Here is a 17,137-nt window from a genome sequence, read left to right as displayed (position 1 = left end):
AGCCAAGATAACAAAGTGGCTACCGGACAACTCTGTGAATGCCCTTGAGTGGCCCAGTCAGAGCCTAGACTTGATCCTGATTGAACATCTCTGGAGAGATCTGAAAATGGCTGTGCACCAACGCTGATGGAGCTTGAGAGGTCCTGCAAGAAAAATGGAAGAAACTGCCCAACAATAGGAGTACCAAGCTTGTAGCATCATACTCAAAAAAACTGTAGTTGACGCCAAAGGTGCTTCAATAAAGTATTTAAAGGCTGTGAATACTTATGTATATGTGATTTTTTTTCATTTTTTAATAAATTTGCAAAGATTTTCAAACAAACTATTTTCACGTTCTCATTATGGAGTATTGTTTGTAGAATTTGCAGGAAAAAAAATACATTTAATCCATTTTGGAAAAAGGCTGCAACATAAGAAAATGTGGAAAAAGTAAAGCGCAGTGAATACTTTCCATATGCACGAGTCACTTACTGATTCCAAGAGCTAATTTGTAATGAGAAGAGCTCCAGCACACAGCCTATGATTGACATCGACAGCTGCGCATGTTCCGGTGTACTGTGACGAGGGGGGGTGTGTCCCTTCCCTCCAATCAGGGCTCAGAGCATTGCGCTGTGTAAAATGTGTTTTGGAAGGCTGTGGGTGAAAGATGGCTGCAGATAAAACAGGTACAGCTAATGTCGGAAGTTTTTTTTAATCCCTGTGTATCATCTGAGGCTTGTCACTTTACTGACTATATGCAACATGAGATCTTCAATATTTTGCAAACTCAGCAAATAAATTTTCTAAGGTTTCAGAGTGTTCTACAAGGTTCTTTATTATGGAAACATGTTCACTTGAATTAAAAGAAACTTTTACTGAGAAAAATATTTAGGCTGCTATTGCTTAACCACTTCTGGACTGCCCCATAGCAGATATACTGCTAAAATGGGAGGGGGGGGGGGGGGGCATCCTGCGCAGAATCGCATCCTGCACCACCAGGCCACTTCTGCTGTGGGTGCTGGCCACTGGATGTACGCCGACACCCGCCGATCAACGAGGCAGAGTTCCGTGCTGACAGGGGCGAAGTGATGGATTGTGTGTCCTTGCAAAGCAGGGAATAAAATCCAATCACTTCCCTTAGTAAAAGCAGTTTACACAAAAACACTGGCTAGGCACACAATTAACCCTTTAATCACCCTAGATGTTTAACCCCTTCCCAGACAGTGTCATTAGTACAGTGATGGTGCATATGTTGAGCACTGATCACTGTATTAGTGTTATTGGTTCCCACAAAGTGTCAGTGTCCGATTGATTGCCGCAATATCACAATCCCACTATAAGTTGCTGATCACCATCATTACTAGTATAAAAATAAAATAAAAACTCCAGTATATACAGTATCTCACAAAAGTGAGTACACCCCTCACATTTTTGTAAAAATGTTTTATATCTTTTCATGTGACAACACTGAATAAATTACACTTTGCTACAATGTAAAGTAGTGAGTGTACAGCTTTTATAACAGTGTAAATTTGCTGTCCCCTCAAAATAACTCAACACACAGCCATTAATGTCTTAACCGTGGGCAAGAAAAGTGAGAACAACCCTAAGTGAAAATGTCCAATTTGGGCCCAAAGTGTCAATTTTTTGTGGCTACCATTATTTTCCAACCCTGCCTTAACCCTCTTTGGCATGGAGTTCACCAGAGCTTCACAGTCCCTTTCCACTCCTCTATAATGACATCACGGAGCTGGTGGATGTTAGAGACCTTGCACTCCTCCACCTTCCGTTTGAGGATGCCCCACAGATGCTCAATAGGGTTTAGGTCTGGAGACGTGCTTGGCCAAGTCCATCTCCTTTACCCTCAGCTTCTTTAGCAAGACAGTGGTCATCTTGGAGGTGTGTTTGGGATCATTATGTTGGAATACTGCCCTGCAGCCCAGTCTCCGAAGGGAGGGGATCATGCTCTGCTTCCCTATGTCACAGTACATGTTGGCATTCATGGTTCCCTCAATGAACTGTAGCTCCCCAGTGCTGGTAGCACTCCTGCAGCCCCAGACCATGACACTCCCACCACCATGCTTGACTGTAAGCAAGACACACTTGTCTTTGTACTTCTCACCTGGTTGCCGCCAAACATGCTTGACACCATCTGAACCAAATAAGTTCACACAAAATGTCCTCACAAATGCACTTCTGGAAGAATGGTCAAACATTCCCATAGATACACTCCTAAACCTTGTAGACAGCCTTCCCAGAAGAGTTGAAGCTGGTATAGCTTCAAAGGGTGAGCCAACTCAATATTGAACCTTACGGACTTAGACTGGGATGCCATTAAAGTTCATGTGTGGGTAAAGGCAGGCGTCCCAATACTTTAGGTGATATAGTGAATATAGACCACAAACATTTTGTCTAGCCTTCTGTTTTCCTTTAAAAGAGCAGCTAGTGGACACAGATCCAGGAGGACTTATTCAGTAGTCAATCATGGCTACTAGGAGCTGCTTTTTAGTCCGCCCACAAAGACAAGGAATGGTAAGACTATCAATGGACAGAAACCAATTTTACATTTGGTAACTGAAATGGAGCTGATCATATTTCAGCATACCAGTCCATAGATGAGATGGCTGCTTTAGTTGTCATTTTTTTCCCCCTTTTATTTTTACCTGTTGCTCATGCCAGCAACACTTCCTGCCCTAGGGTGCCCTCACTGTACTGCATTATCTAGTCCCTACAGCAGGAAGTCTGTTACGACTGCAGAACACCTCCCCCTCCTTATCTCTAGAAACTGGGGGGAGGTGTTCTCAGGTTTTCTGTAGTCAACATAAGAAAGTGGATAAACCTGATAACATTGGTCAAGATTCCAGTGCAGCAAAGGACATTAGGAGCATACTGGATTTCAGGGTAGATCAACAGGCACTTTCCTGTACTTGCAGCCATTTTAAAGACACAAAACATGGAGAAATTTGCATTTTTTTGAAGGGTGTACTGAATAAAAGTTATTTATGGGCAAAATAACACATAATAAAACTGTGACTAATGTAATGGTTAGATTCAGAGAAAACATATGATGAGGACAATGAATAGCTTACCCAAGTAGAGGCTTTCCTATAAGCGTGAAATTATCACTGCCAACTAGCAGCACCTAAGAAAGGCAAAATAAGCAAGAATTAGTCCACTATATAGTAGAGCTGTGCGATTAATCGTAAAAAGATTGTGATCTTGATATTCCCTCCCAAAGGATCTCAATCGAGCATGTCAAGGATTCTTCATTAAAAAAATAAAAAACAAGTGAGAGCACCGTACACTGGGGCATGCACTAACAGGACCGTCTTACTGAGTGGGAACCCCTGGGCATGGCCAGGTTCACATGAGGCCCCATCAGTCCAGCGGGCGGCAGCATCTTTGGTTCCTATCACCACCTCTACTGAGCCTTCCTGAGTGACTGTGTAATTGCTCATCCCGAAATCGATCATCCCGGCTCTACCTCCACTTGCCGCCCAGCTGGGACTCCGTGGCTGGGAGCGGGTCAGGTGCACAGTGAACTGGGCTGTCTTTGGCTGTGCCGTTCCGGTCACTCAATGACTCGCTATTCCTGTGAGCCAGATATTGAGAGAGACAGGATTCGGAGTTAACAGCCTCGGGGGTGCTGTATGAGACATGCCCTTGTAAAGTAGCCAATCCCTGCTGTGCCTGCGCTAGCAGCCCCACCCCTGATGTGCACAGATATACACACACAGCATGGTGCTAGATAGGTGTGTGCAGCTGCAGGCTCGGAGGACTGGAAATTGGTGAGTGGACAGTCCAAAGGTCTGTATGTGGTGGCTGCTGTTAATGACTGTAGAAATATAAATATCGCGCTCGCAAACTTAATATAGGTGAAAAAAAAAAACTAATTAAATAAATATAATCAATAACACAAATTCCAAATAAAATGCTCCAATCCAAGGAGAAGGAAGTGCAAAAATGCTTCAGAAACATTCAGGTTGTATAACACCAACTCATGTGTCCCCACTCACCGCATCAGGATGACCCCCAGCTTTGCAGTCTAGGGGTCACTAAAGGCTTGATAGTAATATCGAGAGATGTCCATGGATGATGGATTCATCAGATCAAAGATTCTTTTAAGAAGGTTCTCAGCCGGACAGACAGGTACCCCAAAAAAATATAAAGGATGGAACTGATAGTGAAGTACCATTAAAAAGATTTTTATTTCACAAAGGAATGGGTATTTACAAAAAATAAGATCAAGACGGACACAAACATGGAGCTGTAGATGTGAAAAACGCCCTTTTGGGTCTTTGATGATGCCCTGTGGGAGGGCGAAACACGTTGATGCAATTTTGGGTATTACTGACGTCACTTCCGGCCTCGTGAAACGCACTTCCTGTCTCGTGGAACGCACGCCGGGAACATCGTTTTTTTTACATCTACAGCACCATGTTTGTGCCCGTTTTGATCTCAACTTTTGTTGTACCCATTCCCTTGTGCAATAAAAATCTTTTTAATGGTACTTCACTATCAATTCCATCCTTTATATATTTTTTGGGCACCTGTCTGTCCGGCCGAGAACCTTCATAAAAGAATCTTTGATCTGATGACCTGACGTTCAATCTATCATCCCTGGACATCTCTCGTTATTACAATCAAGCCTGTAGTGACCCCTAGACTGCCAAGCTGGGGGTCATCCTGATCCGGTGAGTGGGGACACATGAGGGGTGTTATACACCTAAATGTTTCTGAAGCATTTTTGCACTTCCCTCACCTTGGATTGGAGCACTTTTAGTCACTTTATTTGGACCTTGTCTTGTTGATTATATTTATTTAATTCGTTTTTTTCACCTTTTTTGCGAGCGCTATATTTATATTTCTACATTTTTTTTCAAGTGATCAGCACTTTGTGTATGGCAGCTGCTTTTGTTTTGCACACCATTGCTGTTTATGACTGTCTTATAAATTATTATACAATGCTTCAGCTGCATTGTACCAACAACGTCATTTCATGCAGATGCAATTCAAAATTTAATTTAATTGTATTCTGTGTTTGGAATCCCACCTTCAACTTGACAAAATGCATATGTATGTCCCTCACCTCTCCTATTCCGAGTCTCTGACTGCAAAACATTGCCACTCCTCTGAAAAGCAATACACACACACATACTGCTTTTCAGAGGGGTTTGACAGGCGAATGTTTTTTTGAATGTAATGGTAATTTTTTTTATTTCACATTACATTATTTTTTTCATTTCTTTTAATTTGATTGAAGCAAATCGTATAATGGCTTATTTTATTGCCATCTCGCTTGATGACCTAATTTTCAGGGGTTGTAAATCTTTAAAATAAAAAAGTTCTTCAGAATCGTGAGAGAATCCTGATTCTATTTTTTTCCAGAATCGTGCAGCACTACTATATAAATGAACAAAAAAAAGTTGTTTAAATGTAACCTTCTATTAAACTCCCACTACACATGAATAACAAATAGGTCATTTGTCAACCTTATCGAGAGAGGCGGGTAAAGTCAAACTCACATAAACTGGTCCAATTCAAATGATCTGAAGTCAGAATGTGATCTGAAACAGCTCTGCATTGTGGGCAACAAAGCAATTATGCACTTTCCCCTCTGCTGATGCTCGGGCCCCATGCCAATCCACTGCAGCTTCAGGCATGTGACCAGAACATCATTACACTGCATTTTGGACTTTATTTTAAGATGAAAGATATTCAGATAATATTTTTTTAGTCACACAGATTTATTATTTATGCATTTGAAAGAAATTTAAATGCTATGTATATGCTTTAGTTTTGTTTGATTTTGCAGAGTTTTATTTATTTTTATTGCATTTTTTGGTGTGGGAATATATGACAACAGCTGCAGCAATCATTTACATTATTTATTATATTTTGATTCGCAATCTGTGTGGTAGCACGGGAGACTCTGGTATAGTATTTAGAGCGAGAGAGAGAGAGAGAGACATGCAAAAGTAGTGCCATCTAATTGTAGCAATAAGGCATTTTAACAGATTCAACCCCGGAAGGGTTTGCCCCCTTCCTGACCAGAGCACTTTTTGCGATACGGCAATGCGTCGCTTTAACTGACAATTGTGCGGTTGTGCGACGTTACACCCAAACAAAATTGACGTTTTTTTTCCCCCACAAATAGAGCTTTCTTTTGGTGGTATTTGATCGCCTCTGTGGATTTTATTTTCTGCGCTATAAAACAAAAATAAGCGACAATTTTGGAAAAAAGGCAATATTTTTTTACTTTTTTGCTATAATAAAAATCCCCCAAAATTATATAAAAAAAACAATTTTTTCCTCAGTTTAGGCTGATATGTATTCTACATATTTTTGGTAAAAAATAAAAAAATAAATATCGCAATAAGCGTATATTGATTGGTTTGCGCACAATTTATAGCGTCTACAAAATATAGATTTATAGATAGGGGACCGAGTTATGGCATTTTTTTTATTAGTAATGGTGGCGATCTGCGATTTTTATTGTGGCTGCGACATTATGGCGGACACATCCGACACTATTTTGGGACCGTTGTCATTTATGCAGCGATCAGTGCTATAAAAATGCACTGATTACTGTGTAAATGACACTGGCAGTGAAGGGGTTAAGTGTTTCCTAGGGAGTGACTGTAACTGTGGGGGGGGGGGGGGGGGGGGGCTTCAACACACATGACAGCGATCACTGCTCTCAATGACAGAGAGCAGTGATCTCTGTCATGACACTAGGCAGAACGGGGAAATGCTTTGTTTACAAAAGGCATCTCCTTGTTTTACCTCTCCGTGACACAATCGTGGGCACCTGGCGGACAAAGAGTCCGCGGGATCCACGGTCATAGAGAACGCCGCGGGAGTTCTCCACGACCTGTGCGCCCTTTTGCCCACCCGTCGACATATATTGTCGTGCAGCGGTCGGAAACCAGTTAATAGTACAAACGTAAGAGTTACTCTGACAAGAGGAAAATTAAGACCAGCATGTAGCGTTATAGGCAAGCTGTGTGTGTTTGAGGGGGCACCCATGCGGGCGTGGTCCTGTGCCAGGCTGTGTGCATCCAAAGACACACAGTATCGCTTGGCCCTCGTTCTCTCCCCGCAGGATTTGACTGAGCAGCAGGAGCCAATGGCTGTATCTGCTCTCAGAGTCTCCTGTGAGACCAGGAAGAGAGATCAGAGCTGCTGCAGCCAAGGGACAGAGCTGGATTGTGAAAGTACTGTGGTAAGTGTTTAGGGAGAAGGCGTAACAGTTAACGGGGTGTTTTTTTTTACCTTAATGCAGATAATGCAGTTTATACTCACCTTTCCTCTAACGGTCCTGTCCCTCACTGGCGCCAACATCTTCTCCTGTGTTCTGTTTTTCATCCATCTTCATTGGCTGGTGCAGGCCAAAATCACTTCTGCGCATGCTTACAGGGATCGGGATGGTCACTGTAAGCTGAGCTGCGCATGTGCAGCTCAGTTTACATGTTGGGGCACACTGCAAACAGGCAGGTAAGTGTACCTTATTGCATGTCTCTTCTGCAATAAAAACTTGCCTGCTTACAGCAAACAGAGAATCTTTAGTTTTTCTTTAAGGTAAAACAAAGAGTTAGCCTTTAGCCTGGGTTCACACTGGTGCGATCACAGAGAATGCATGCAATTCGCACCGCATTGCTGTGCACATCACATGCAATTTCTGTGAGACGCAAATTAATCCATACAAAAATTTGACTTAAAAATGAACACTGGTCTGTAGTGCATGTTCATACCTCAATACCATAAAAACATATTCGATTTTTCACTCTAGAAGTATATAATGAGTTTGGAAATCGTAGAGAAATGTTAATGAACGCATTACAATTTAATTATACCCATTCGATTTTAAAATGAGTTTTAGTCGACAGAATTATACTGGAGATTTTTTAGTCGACTAAATACGACCAAAACTAAAACAATCGCATAAGACTAAAATGGGACTAAAACTAAAATGTCATTTTAGTCCTAAGACTAAAACTAAATCAAAATTTGCTGCCAAAATTAACACTGGTACCATTTGACAGTTGGCACTGCGATCCAACCAGTGTGAACTGCCTGCAAGTGACATGTGAACCCGCACAGGAGTCACACTGGTTCCTGCATCGCATATGTATGAACCCAGCCTAAAAATCTAAAACCTTAATACCATTGGGGGCTCTACATGGGCATTTAGATCTTTCAGATCTGTGAACCGATTTGGGGGTGTCATTGACGTTACATTGACACCCCCAGCGGTAGGCAGATGTCAGTGCGATCCAGGTGCGATGTGGGAACCTGTACAGGAATCGCAGGGTTTCCTGTAATTAGAACTACTTTAATAAACATGTTAGCCCCCCTACTATCCAGTCTGCTAACATATGACCAAAATGCATCGGTTCAAGTTGGATTTACATTGGTGGTTAGCATACAGACAACTGTCCTCGGAACTTGTTCCAAATAAAACAATGTTCAGACATAACCCTGCACCTGGTTTCACTTCTTCAACAATACATTTGGTGATGGATTCTCTTTAAAAAAATGGAGTGGAAGAAAAATACCTTTTCTAAGCGGATTCTGTCTCCACACTGTGCTTCAACTGGGACATGAATTAAAACAAGGTCCTCGTCAGTTACTTTCCACTGTTTACTTGCAAAATGGACAACGGCAAAAAGACGCCCAAACTGTCTTGCGGCGATGAGGTTGTTTACATTTTTAACTAACTCTACAAAAGAAGAAAAAAAATAAGGAAATAAATAAAACTAAATAAAAGACAGAAATATTTAATTACATCCTAAATAAATGTTGGTGGACATGGCTTTACAAATGCATGAATTAAAACAAAAAAAAACACAACACTGTCAGGATTGTTACTATAACATCTGTTTTCTTCAGTAGATATTTGTCAGTGAATAAATACTGACGCAAGCAAGGGCAATTCTCACAAATAAATAAATTTATAATATGCTGTAAGAGACGCACACTATAGCAGTGCACTGAGCAATGGCAATGTACCAAGCACAATAAAGGAGTCCTCTCATGATAGAACCCTGAAGGTTGCGCTCTCATTGGCCCCCCTTGTCTTTTAGCTGACCATGTCACTGATCTCTCCTGTCGTTACTTAAAGGTCAGCAGGAGGAACCAGTGGGACCTGTGGGGGGCCAAACGAGATTGTCTTGGAAATTTAAAGGGATGTACAGGTAAGCATTTACAGTCTTCCCTCCACAGTTAGAAACACTCCCCAGGACACATTTAACCCTTACCCTGCCCCCTAGTGGTTAAACCCCTTCACTGCCAGTGTCATTTACACAGGAATCAGTGCATTTGTATAGCACTGATTGCTGTATAAATGACAATGGTCCCAAAAATGTGTCAAAAATGTCCGATGTGTCTGCCATAATGTCGCAATCTCGATAAAAATCGCTGATCCCCGCCATTACTAGTAAAAAAATTTTTTATAAAAATGCCATAAAACTATCCCCTATTTTGTAAACGCTATAACTTCTGCGCAAACCAATCAATAAACGCTTATTGCGATTTTTTTTTACCAAAAATATGTAGAAGAATACGTATCTGCCTAAATTGAGGAAACAAAATAGTTTTTTTTTATATATTTTTGGGGGATATTTATTATAGCAAAATGTAAAAAATAATGCGTTCTTTTCAAAATTGTCGCTCTTTTTTGTTTATAGCGCAAAAAATAGAAACTGCAGGGGTGATCAAATACCATCAAAAGAAAGCTCTATTTGTGGGAAAAAAAAGGATGTCAATTTTGTTTGGGAGAAACATCGCACAACCACACAATTGTCAGTTAAAGCGACGCAGTGCCAAATCGCAAAAAGTGGTCTGGTCAGGAAGGGGGTAAAATCTTCCGGGGCTTAAATGGTTAAGTGCCATTGAAAGGTCAAATCAACCCAAAAATGATATTTCAGCTGTAGGTTAGGACTGGTGGATTGAATCTGTCTTTAGCTACTTATGTCCTGGGCTTTTCAGCTGCAAGATCTCCCTGCCAAAATTCCTGACTCTGTTACCTGGGGATATCTCATTAACTTCTATTGCATTGTTAATAAAGTGAAATAAATAAAACACCAACAGGAAGGGTCACAGATCCCTCATAATGGTCATAGTACAGTAGGCGCACAGATCTAGAAACTAAAGCACAGAGAGCCCATCCTAAGAGACAGATGCCTGGTATTCACGTTTTTATTTATTTTTTCATTCAACACAGCGGGCTGAATGAAAAAAATGAACACACGTGATGTTAGTACAGCGATCTCTCAGCTGTTCTATTGTGTTCTGACAGGGAGACTGATCAGTGTTCTCAGCCATTGGCTCCAAGCATCGATCGGATGTCGACCGGTTTCTATTGAACCAGACAATACTGACCAATATTTGGCCCATGTTTACCAGCCTTTAAAGAGGAAGTAAACCCTGAAGGGTTTACTTCTTCTTTGTCTCCCTGCAAAGGTAAAGCATAATGGGCTACTATGCATCGCAAAGTCGCCCATTATGTGTCACTTACCTGACACAGGAGTCAGCGATGTCACTGCTGTCCCCTGTAGTCCAGAGCATCCATCTTCTTCCGGGTATCGCTGCTCCGGCCGCTCACAGCACCGGAGCAGCGATGTTGTCACTCCCAGGCATGTGCATGGGAGCCGACTAATGGCATATCGCCGTTCGCAGCAGCATGCTGCGAACGGCGATAGACAGCGGCGCGCAGGCGCACTATGGCGCATGCGCCGTAGACAGCGGTGCCTGTCTTTTTGTAAATATCTCCTAAACTGTGTAATCTAGGCTTACCTGTAGGTCAAGGTGGTTTGTAAGGGTTTACAACCACTTTAAGAAAGTCTGCAGACAATCCCTGGTACAATATAGGCAATCAGTTGACCTAGATGACTTTCTCTGGCAGCTCACTGCTTTGTCATAATAAGGCAGCTTCCTTGAAAAGAGAAAGGGGGTGGAGGGGTCTCCTCTCCCCAGTTTGCCATGGAAATCACCATTTTGTTATCACACACACTAAAATAACATTAATGAAAATGACAGCTTTATCAGAATATGAAAACACTGTGTTCTAACCTCTATGTTGTTCTGTCTCTTCAATGAGATCTGGTAGTTTGATCTTTGGCCAAGGTGGTTCAGATAAGGAAGTTTTAGGTACATAACTGAAAGGCAGTATTACATTGAATTAAATCAAAATCATAAACAATAACATTAGATAGCAAAATGGTACTTGGAGGCCCATTCACTATATAACAAAATTTACCACAATATATGCAATTTCATTCATTGAGGTGCATTGCGTTAAGCAGTCTGTTTTCTTTTGAATGGGCTTTTAACGACCTTTAATGTAGAAAAAAAAAAAAAAGGCATTTCTTTAAGTTGAACAAACTCACTAGCAGGCAGTGACAGTGGCTTGCTCACTTCATTATAGCACATATAGCAAAATTCCAGCATTGGGCTTCCCACACCTATGAACCAACATACTTGAATGACTTGAATGAAACATTACCCCTGAAGAAAAGGTAAGCTAGTGATAGTTTTTAATACTAAATTTGTTCTGTAATGTCCCCCAGAACATGTATAACATAGCAGGTCTTCAAATAGACATTTTCCAATGGGAACAAAAATCTCTTTATCTGTTCTTGGTTGGGTGTCCTAAGATTAAGAACTGCGGTTTTAAACAGAAAAGTATAATTCAATAAAAATGTTTACTAGAAATTTTCTTTAAAAATAGACCGCCAACATCACTTTAGCATAACTTTATCTTTCCCATGAAAAGCTCTTAAATTTAGGAGACACAATAGGAGAAAACATACAGTTGGAGAATGTCTATGGGAAGTCTGGACTCCCTTGATGACCATGTCCCATGGATTTATAGTGAAGGAGCAAAATGTAGTGGGATTTTAATTATACCATTAGCGACCACCAAATATCAATACCAAAATTAGTTTACCACTTGGCGCCTGCACTATAACCAAAGGATGGCTACATGAACTTCAAACTTCCTCCCATGTTTGCGTGACTCAGCTGATCACAGATCGTAGTAAAGGGCCAATCACAGCGGGCCCTTTACCATGTGATCAGCTGCCAGCCAATGAAAGCCGTTAACCAGCTTTTGTTAGAGGGACATTGATCATTCAGTGCTCACCAGTGATGCCCATCCTCAGTGACACTTATCAGTTCTGCCTTTCAGTGCCCATCAGTGCAGCCTATCAACGCCCATCAGTGCCACCTCATCAGTTCTCATCGGTGAAGGAAAAAAATTACCTGTTTGCAAAATATGTAAAACTTATTTTTTTTCAGGTTTTTGTTTGTTTAGCAAAAAATAAAAAACCCAGTGGTGATTAAATACCACCAAAAGAAAGCTCCATGTGTGTGAACAAAAATGATAAAAATGACATATGTGTACAGCGTTGCATAACCTTGCAAATGTCATTCAAAGTGTGAGATGGCTGAAAGATGGGCAAGTCAGGAATGGGGTATAAGTGCACAGTAAGCAACCAAACAAAGCTCTCACCCCAAATTAATCTGGGAAGTACTAAGATGAGGTAAGTAGACATAACTTGCTGTTGGGTTAGTATGTCTGCTGTCCCATGGGAGGAACAAACCAGACCAGCCAAAAATGTTGGCAACGCATCAAAGACCATGTCACAGATATCCAATGTGGCATAGTGAAATAACTATTGATTGTATTGACATATGCCATAAATCTATCCCCTATTTTGTAGACGCTATAACTTTTGCTCAAACCAATCAATATACGCTTATTGGATTTTTTTTTTTACCAAAAATATGTAGAAGAATACATTTTGGCCTAAACCGAGGAAAAAAAATTTTTTTTTAAAAAGAAAATGTGGGATATTTATTATAGCAAAAAAGTATAAGGTATATATTTTTTTTGAATTGTTGCTCTTTTGTTTATAGTGCAAAAAATAAAAATCGCAGAGGTGATCAAATACCACCAAAAGAGCTCTATTTGTGGGCAAAAAAGGATGTCAATTTTGTTTGGGTACAGGGTTGCACGACCGCACAATTGTCAGTTAAAGCGACATAAAAAAATTGCCTGGTCATTGGGTAGTCAAATCTTCCGGGACTGAAGTGGTTAAGAAGACTTTGGACAAATCTACAGTATCTCATAAAGTCAATACAACCCTCACATTTTTGTAAAAATTTTACTATATCTATTCATGTGACAACATTGAAGAAATTACACTTTGCTACAATGTAAAGTATATATTATATATATATATATATATATTTTAACACTGTCAGTTTTGATGCTTTCAAAAAGAAAAAAAAAATAGTTTACATTTGCCCTAGACCTCCTAGATCATAGAAGTGATCAGAGACGATCTGCTCTCCCCTCACCTTTGCACCTAGCGGTAATTATAATAAATTATTTCCCTGGCTCCCCAAGAAACACCGGCGAATGACAGAAAGGGAGGAGAGAACGACTCCTGGCGCTTCTAAAAGCAAACCAGTGGCTCAAATGGGTTTTATGTGAAAGAGAATCGCTGGCTGAAAAAGAAAATACTGTTGTTATGGCTCATAGCTTCAGCTCCTGCTAAACCACTTCAAACCCGTAACGTAAATGTACGTTAGGTCAGTGGTCATCAACCCTGTCCTCAGGGCCCACTAACAGACCAGGTTTGCAAGATAACTGAAATACATTACAGGTGATATAATTTTCTGCTCAGCGACTGCAGTATTGTAGTCTGCATCTCCACAAGGTAATACATAAAACATGGCCTGTTAGTGGGCCCCGAGGACAGGGTTGATGACCACTGCGTTAGGGGGTCTTGAAGTGGATGCATTGCTGCATTCTGTCAGCGGGACAGGGCCATGCTGTCCCATTACACAGATCAAAATTGAGTCGAACTGAGCTCTGTTCAGCCATTCATAGGAAGCTTTGTATTCTAAGACCCAATACAAGCTTTCTTTTGATTGGCTGAGGTGGAGATGGTGATGTCATCCACCCACCTCTCCACTTCAGCCAATCAGAGGTAGCCATGTATTTGTTCATAAAATACAAAGCTTCCTATGAATGGCTGAACAGAACTCAGATCGACTTGATCTTACTCCTGGAATGGCGCTGCTACTGTTCGGAGCTCTGCCAGCAAGAATCCACTGATTTTTGTTGGCAGCTGCCCGTGTGACTGTAGCTTTAAAAGTAGGATCCCCCCCCCCCCTGACTCACACTTACCTAGGTGGATGCAGCATCACTCCAATGCTGCATCTGTCACCTGCCCGAGAACAGATGGCTCGGTTCTCACAGCTCCCCTAACAGAGAGCTGCTTACTCAATGAGCAGCTCTCCGCTCTGCCCCCGCCCCCCCACCCTGCTCACTGGAGCGCTGAGCTGTGGAGGGGCGGGGAGAGGCCATCTCTGGCTCTCAGGCTATCAGTCCAGGCACCTGGCGGATCCAGAATTTGTCAGGATGATGCGGCACCTGGACTGATTCCTGTGATGTCAGCAGAGAGCAGTCTTCAGTGACCCAGAGGAGAAGCCCAGCCAAATGAGTCCAGGCTAGACTTCTCTTTTAAGTAATAGATTTCCCAGAACACTGAAACAAAATAATTTTATAGCCACAGCCCTACACCTTAATTTAAAAAAAAAAACAGAAGGAAGAGACATGCTGTATGATCTGTATGCATTTCAAGGCTACAGCTTTAATTCTGAACAGAGCTTACTGTACATGCCGGGTCTATTACAGCATTTCCCAGCAGCAAACAATGCTTATATGAAATGTAATAATTTAATCCTGCGGGAATAAGATGTGACATTTACCTAGGCTGCAGAGAAGAGCTTTGTGAGCACATATATCTAAGAGATGGCCGGAGCAATGTGACTGAAATGAGAAAAGGAGACATCTGTAACAAGCAAGAAAGTGATATGTGAAATTGGCTTATATAACGATTAAAATCCAATTCATTATTCATTCAAGCAAATGGAACCATATGCTACCCATAAGATATACAGTACTGCTCTTATTACATCACCATTCCTAAAACAATGTTGTGTCTAAAAAGAAAGTTCACTGAACTAAAACAATCTTTATTTGCCATAACAATTATCTTCAGCAAAGTGAGGTTAAAATCATGTCTGCAAAATACAGTATTGCCTTCTAAAGCGGATATTTACAGTGCCTTAAAAGGGTATTCATACCGCTTGAAATTTTCCACGTTTTTTCAGGTTACAACAAAAAACGTAAATGTATTTTATTGGACTTTTATGTGATAGACCAACACAAAGTGGCTCATAATTGTGAATGGAAGGAAAATGATAAATGGTGGCATGCATTTATATTCAGTCCTCTTTACTTTGATACCCTTAACTAAAATCTAGTGGAACCAACTGCCTTCAAAAGTCACCTAATAGTTACATAGTCCACCTGTGTGTAATTAAATCTCAGTATAAATACAGCTGTTCTGTGAAACCTTCAGAGGTTTGTTAGAGAACGTTAGTGAACAAACAGCATCATGCAGGCCAAGGAACATCAGACAGGTCATGGATAAAGCTGTGGAGAAGTTTAAAGCAGGGTTAGGTTATAAATAATATCCCAAGCTTTGAACATCTCACAGAGCACTGTTTAATCCATCATCCGAAAATGAAAAGGAGTATGGCACAACTGAAAACCTACCAAGACATGGCCGTCCACCTAAACTGACAGGCCGAGCAAGGAGAACATTAATTAGAGAAGCAGCTAAGAGACCCATGGTAACTCTGGAGGAGCTGCAGAGCTCCACAGCTCAGGTGGGAGAATCTGTCCACAGGACAACTATTAGTCGTACACTCTACAAATCTGGCCTTTATGGGTGAGTGGCAAGAAGACAGCCATAAAGAAGTACCGTATGCAGTTTGCGAGAAAGCCATGTGGGGGACACAGCAAACGTGTGAAAGAAGGTGCTCTGTTCAGATTAGACCAAAATCTAACTTGTTGGCCTGAAAGCAAAACACTAAGTGTGGCTGAAAATTAACACCCTAAACACACCATCCCCACTGTGAAACATGGGGGTGCCAGCATAATGTGGGGATGCTTCTGGTCAGAGTTGATAGGCAGAATGTCGGAGCCAAATACAGGGCAATTTTAGAAAAAAAACTGAATCTGCAAAAGGCTTGAGACTGGGGCGGAGGTTAACCTTCCAGTAGGACAACACCAAACATACAGCCAGAGCTACAATGTTTCAGGGCTGGGCTCAGTCCTTCCTTCCTCTGAGCTGGCCGCTCAGCTGTCGTCTAATTGCCAGCTCCTATCTCTCCATAGTGACTCACTTGTTGAGGATATCCTGCTCATCAGTCCTGCCCACTTAAGCAATCCAGCCCAGATGATCTCTGCGTTCGCCTTGGTCAACATAACAGAGACTCCTGTGTTCCTGTTAAAGACTTGCTTGGCTCCAGGTCCTGCTTGCTGTTCCACTACGCTATCTCTGGCTTCCTGACTCTCTGGCTTGTCTGACTATTCGTTCTGGTTACCGAACTTTGGCTATGTTTTGACAACGTTTGATCTATTTACTTTTATTATTAAACAAGTGTGATTTAACTGTACTTCTGTCTTGGTCTGATTCTAGGTTTCTGACACAATGGAATGGTTTAGATCAAAGCATATTCATGTGTGTTAGAATGGCCCAGTCAAAGTCCAGACCTCTGTGGCAAAACTTAATTGCTGTTCATAGGCACTCTCCATCAAATCTGACAGAGCTTGAGCTATTTTGCAAAGAAGAACGGGCAGAAAATATCACACTTACCTGTAAAATCCTTTTCTTTGCGTACATCATGGGACACAGGGTTAGGCTAATATTCATTACCTGCTGGGTTATACTTCATCTCCAGGTGAATGGACACTGGTAGACCAAAGGTCTTTAGACAGGAAGTGATCCCCTATATAACCCCTCCCATACCGGAAGTACTTCAGTTTTGTAGCAGTCACTGAATCCTCAAAAAGAGGGGAAGGACTTCTATGTCCCATGATGTACGCAAAGAAAATAATTTTATAGGTAAGTATGATGAAAAAAAATCCTATTTTCTTTATCATACCTCATGGGACACAGAGTTAGGCTGATATTCATTGCCTGTTAAGACATCCCAGAGCAATAGCCTTGAGGGGAGGGAGACACCATGTCAAAACAATAGCCATCAGGCCTTATACGGTAGCTCGCAGTAT

The 17,137-nt window shown here is 41.4% G+C and overlaps 1 protein-coding gene across 2 annotated transcripts in view; it reads right to left on the bottom strand.

The window, feature by feature from the left end:
• Nucleotides 1-17,137, bottom strand: part of MRPL21 (mitochondrial ribosomal protein L21) — a 40,463-nt gene that overhangs the window by 10,267 nt on the left and 13,059 nt on the right. Inside the window, exons 2-5 of one of the 2 annotated variants that reach the window (XM_077460788.1) lie at nt 14,764-14,824; nt 11,053-11,138; nt 8,538-8,701; nt 3,069-3,121 (exon numbers count right to left, since the gene is read on the bottom strand). In XM_077460788.1, coding sequence (XP_077316914.1) covers nt 3,069-3,121; nt 8,538-8,701; nt 11,053-11,138; nt 14,764-14,824 — 364 coding nt within the window. Of the gene's footprint in view, nt 1-3,068; nt 3,122-8,537; nt 8,702-11,052; nt 11,139-14,763; nt 14,847-17,137 lie in introns of both variants that reach the window. The other variant, XM_077460789.1, reaches the window with a different exon arrangement.

This window comes from Lithobates pipiens, unplaced genomic scaffold (genome assembly GCF_037356315.1).
Source record: "Lithobates pipiens isolate NorthernLeopardFrog02 unplaced genomic scaffold, aLitPip1_a1.2 Scaffold_10, whole genome shotgun sequence".
Taxonomy (NCBI): Eukaryota; Metazoa; Chordata; class Amphibia; order Anura; family Ranidae; genus Lithobates; species Lithobates pipiens.
This window is presented reverse-complemented; position numbering and strand designations above follow the sequence as displayed.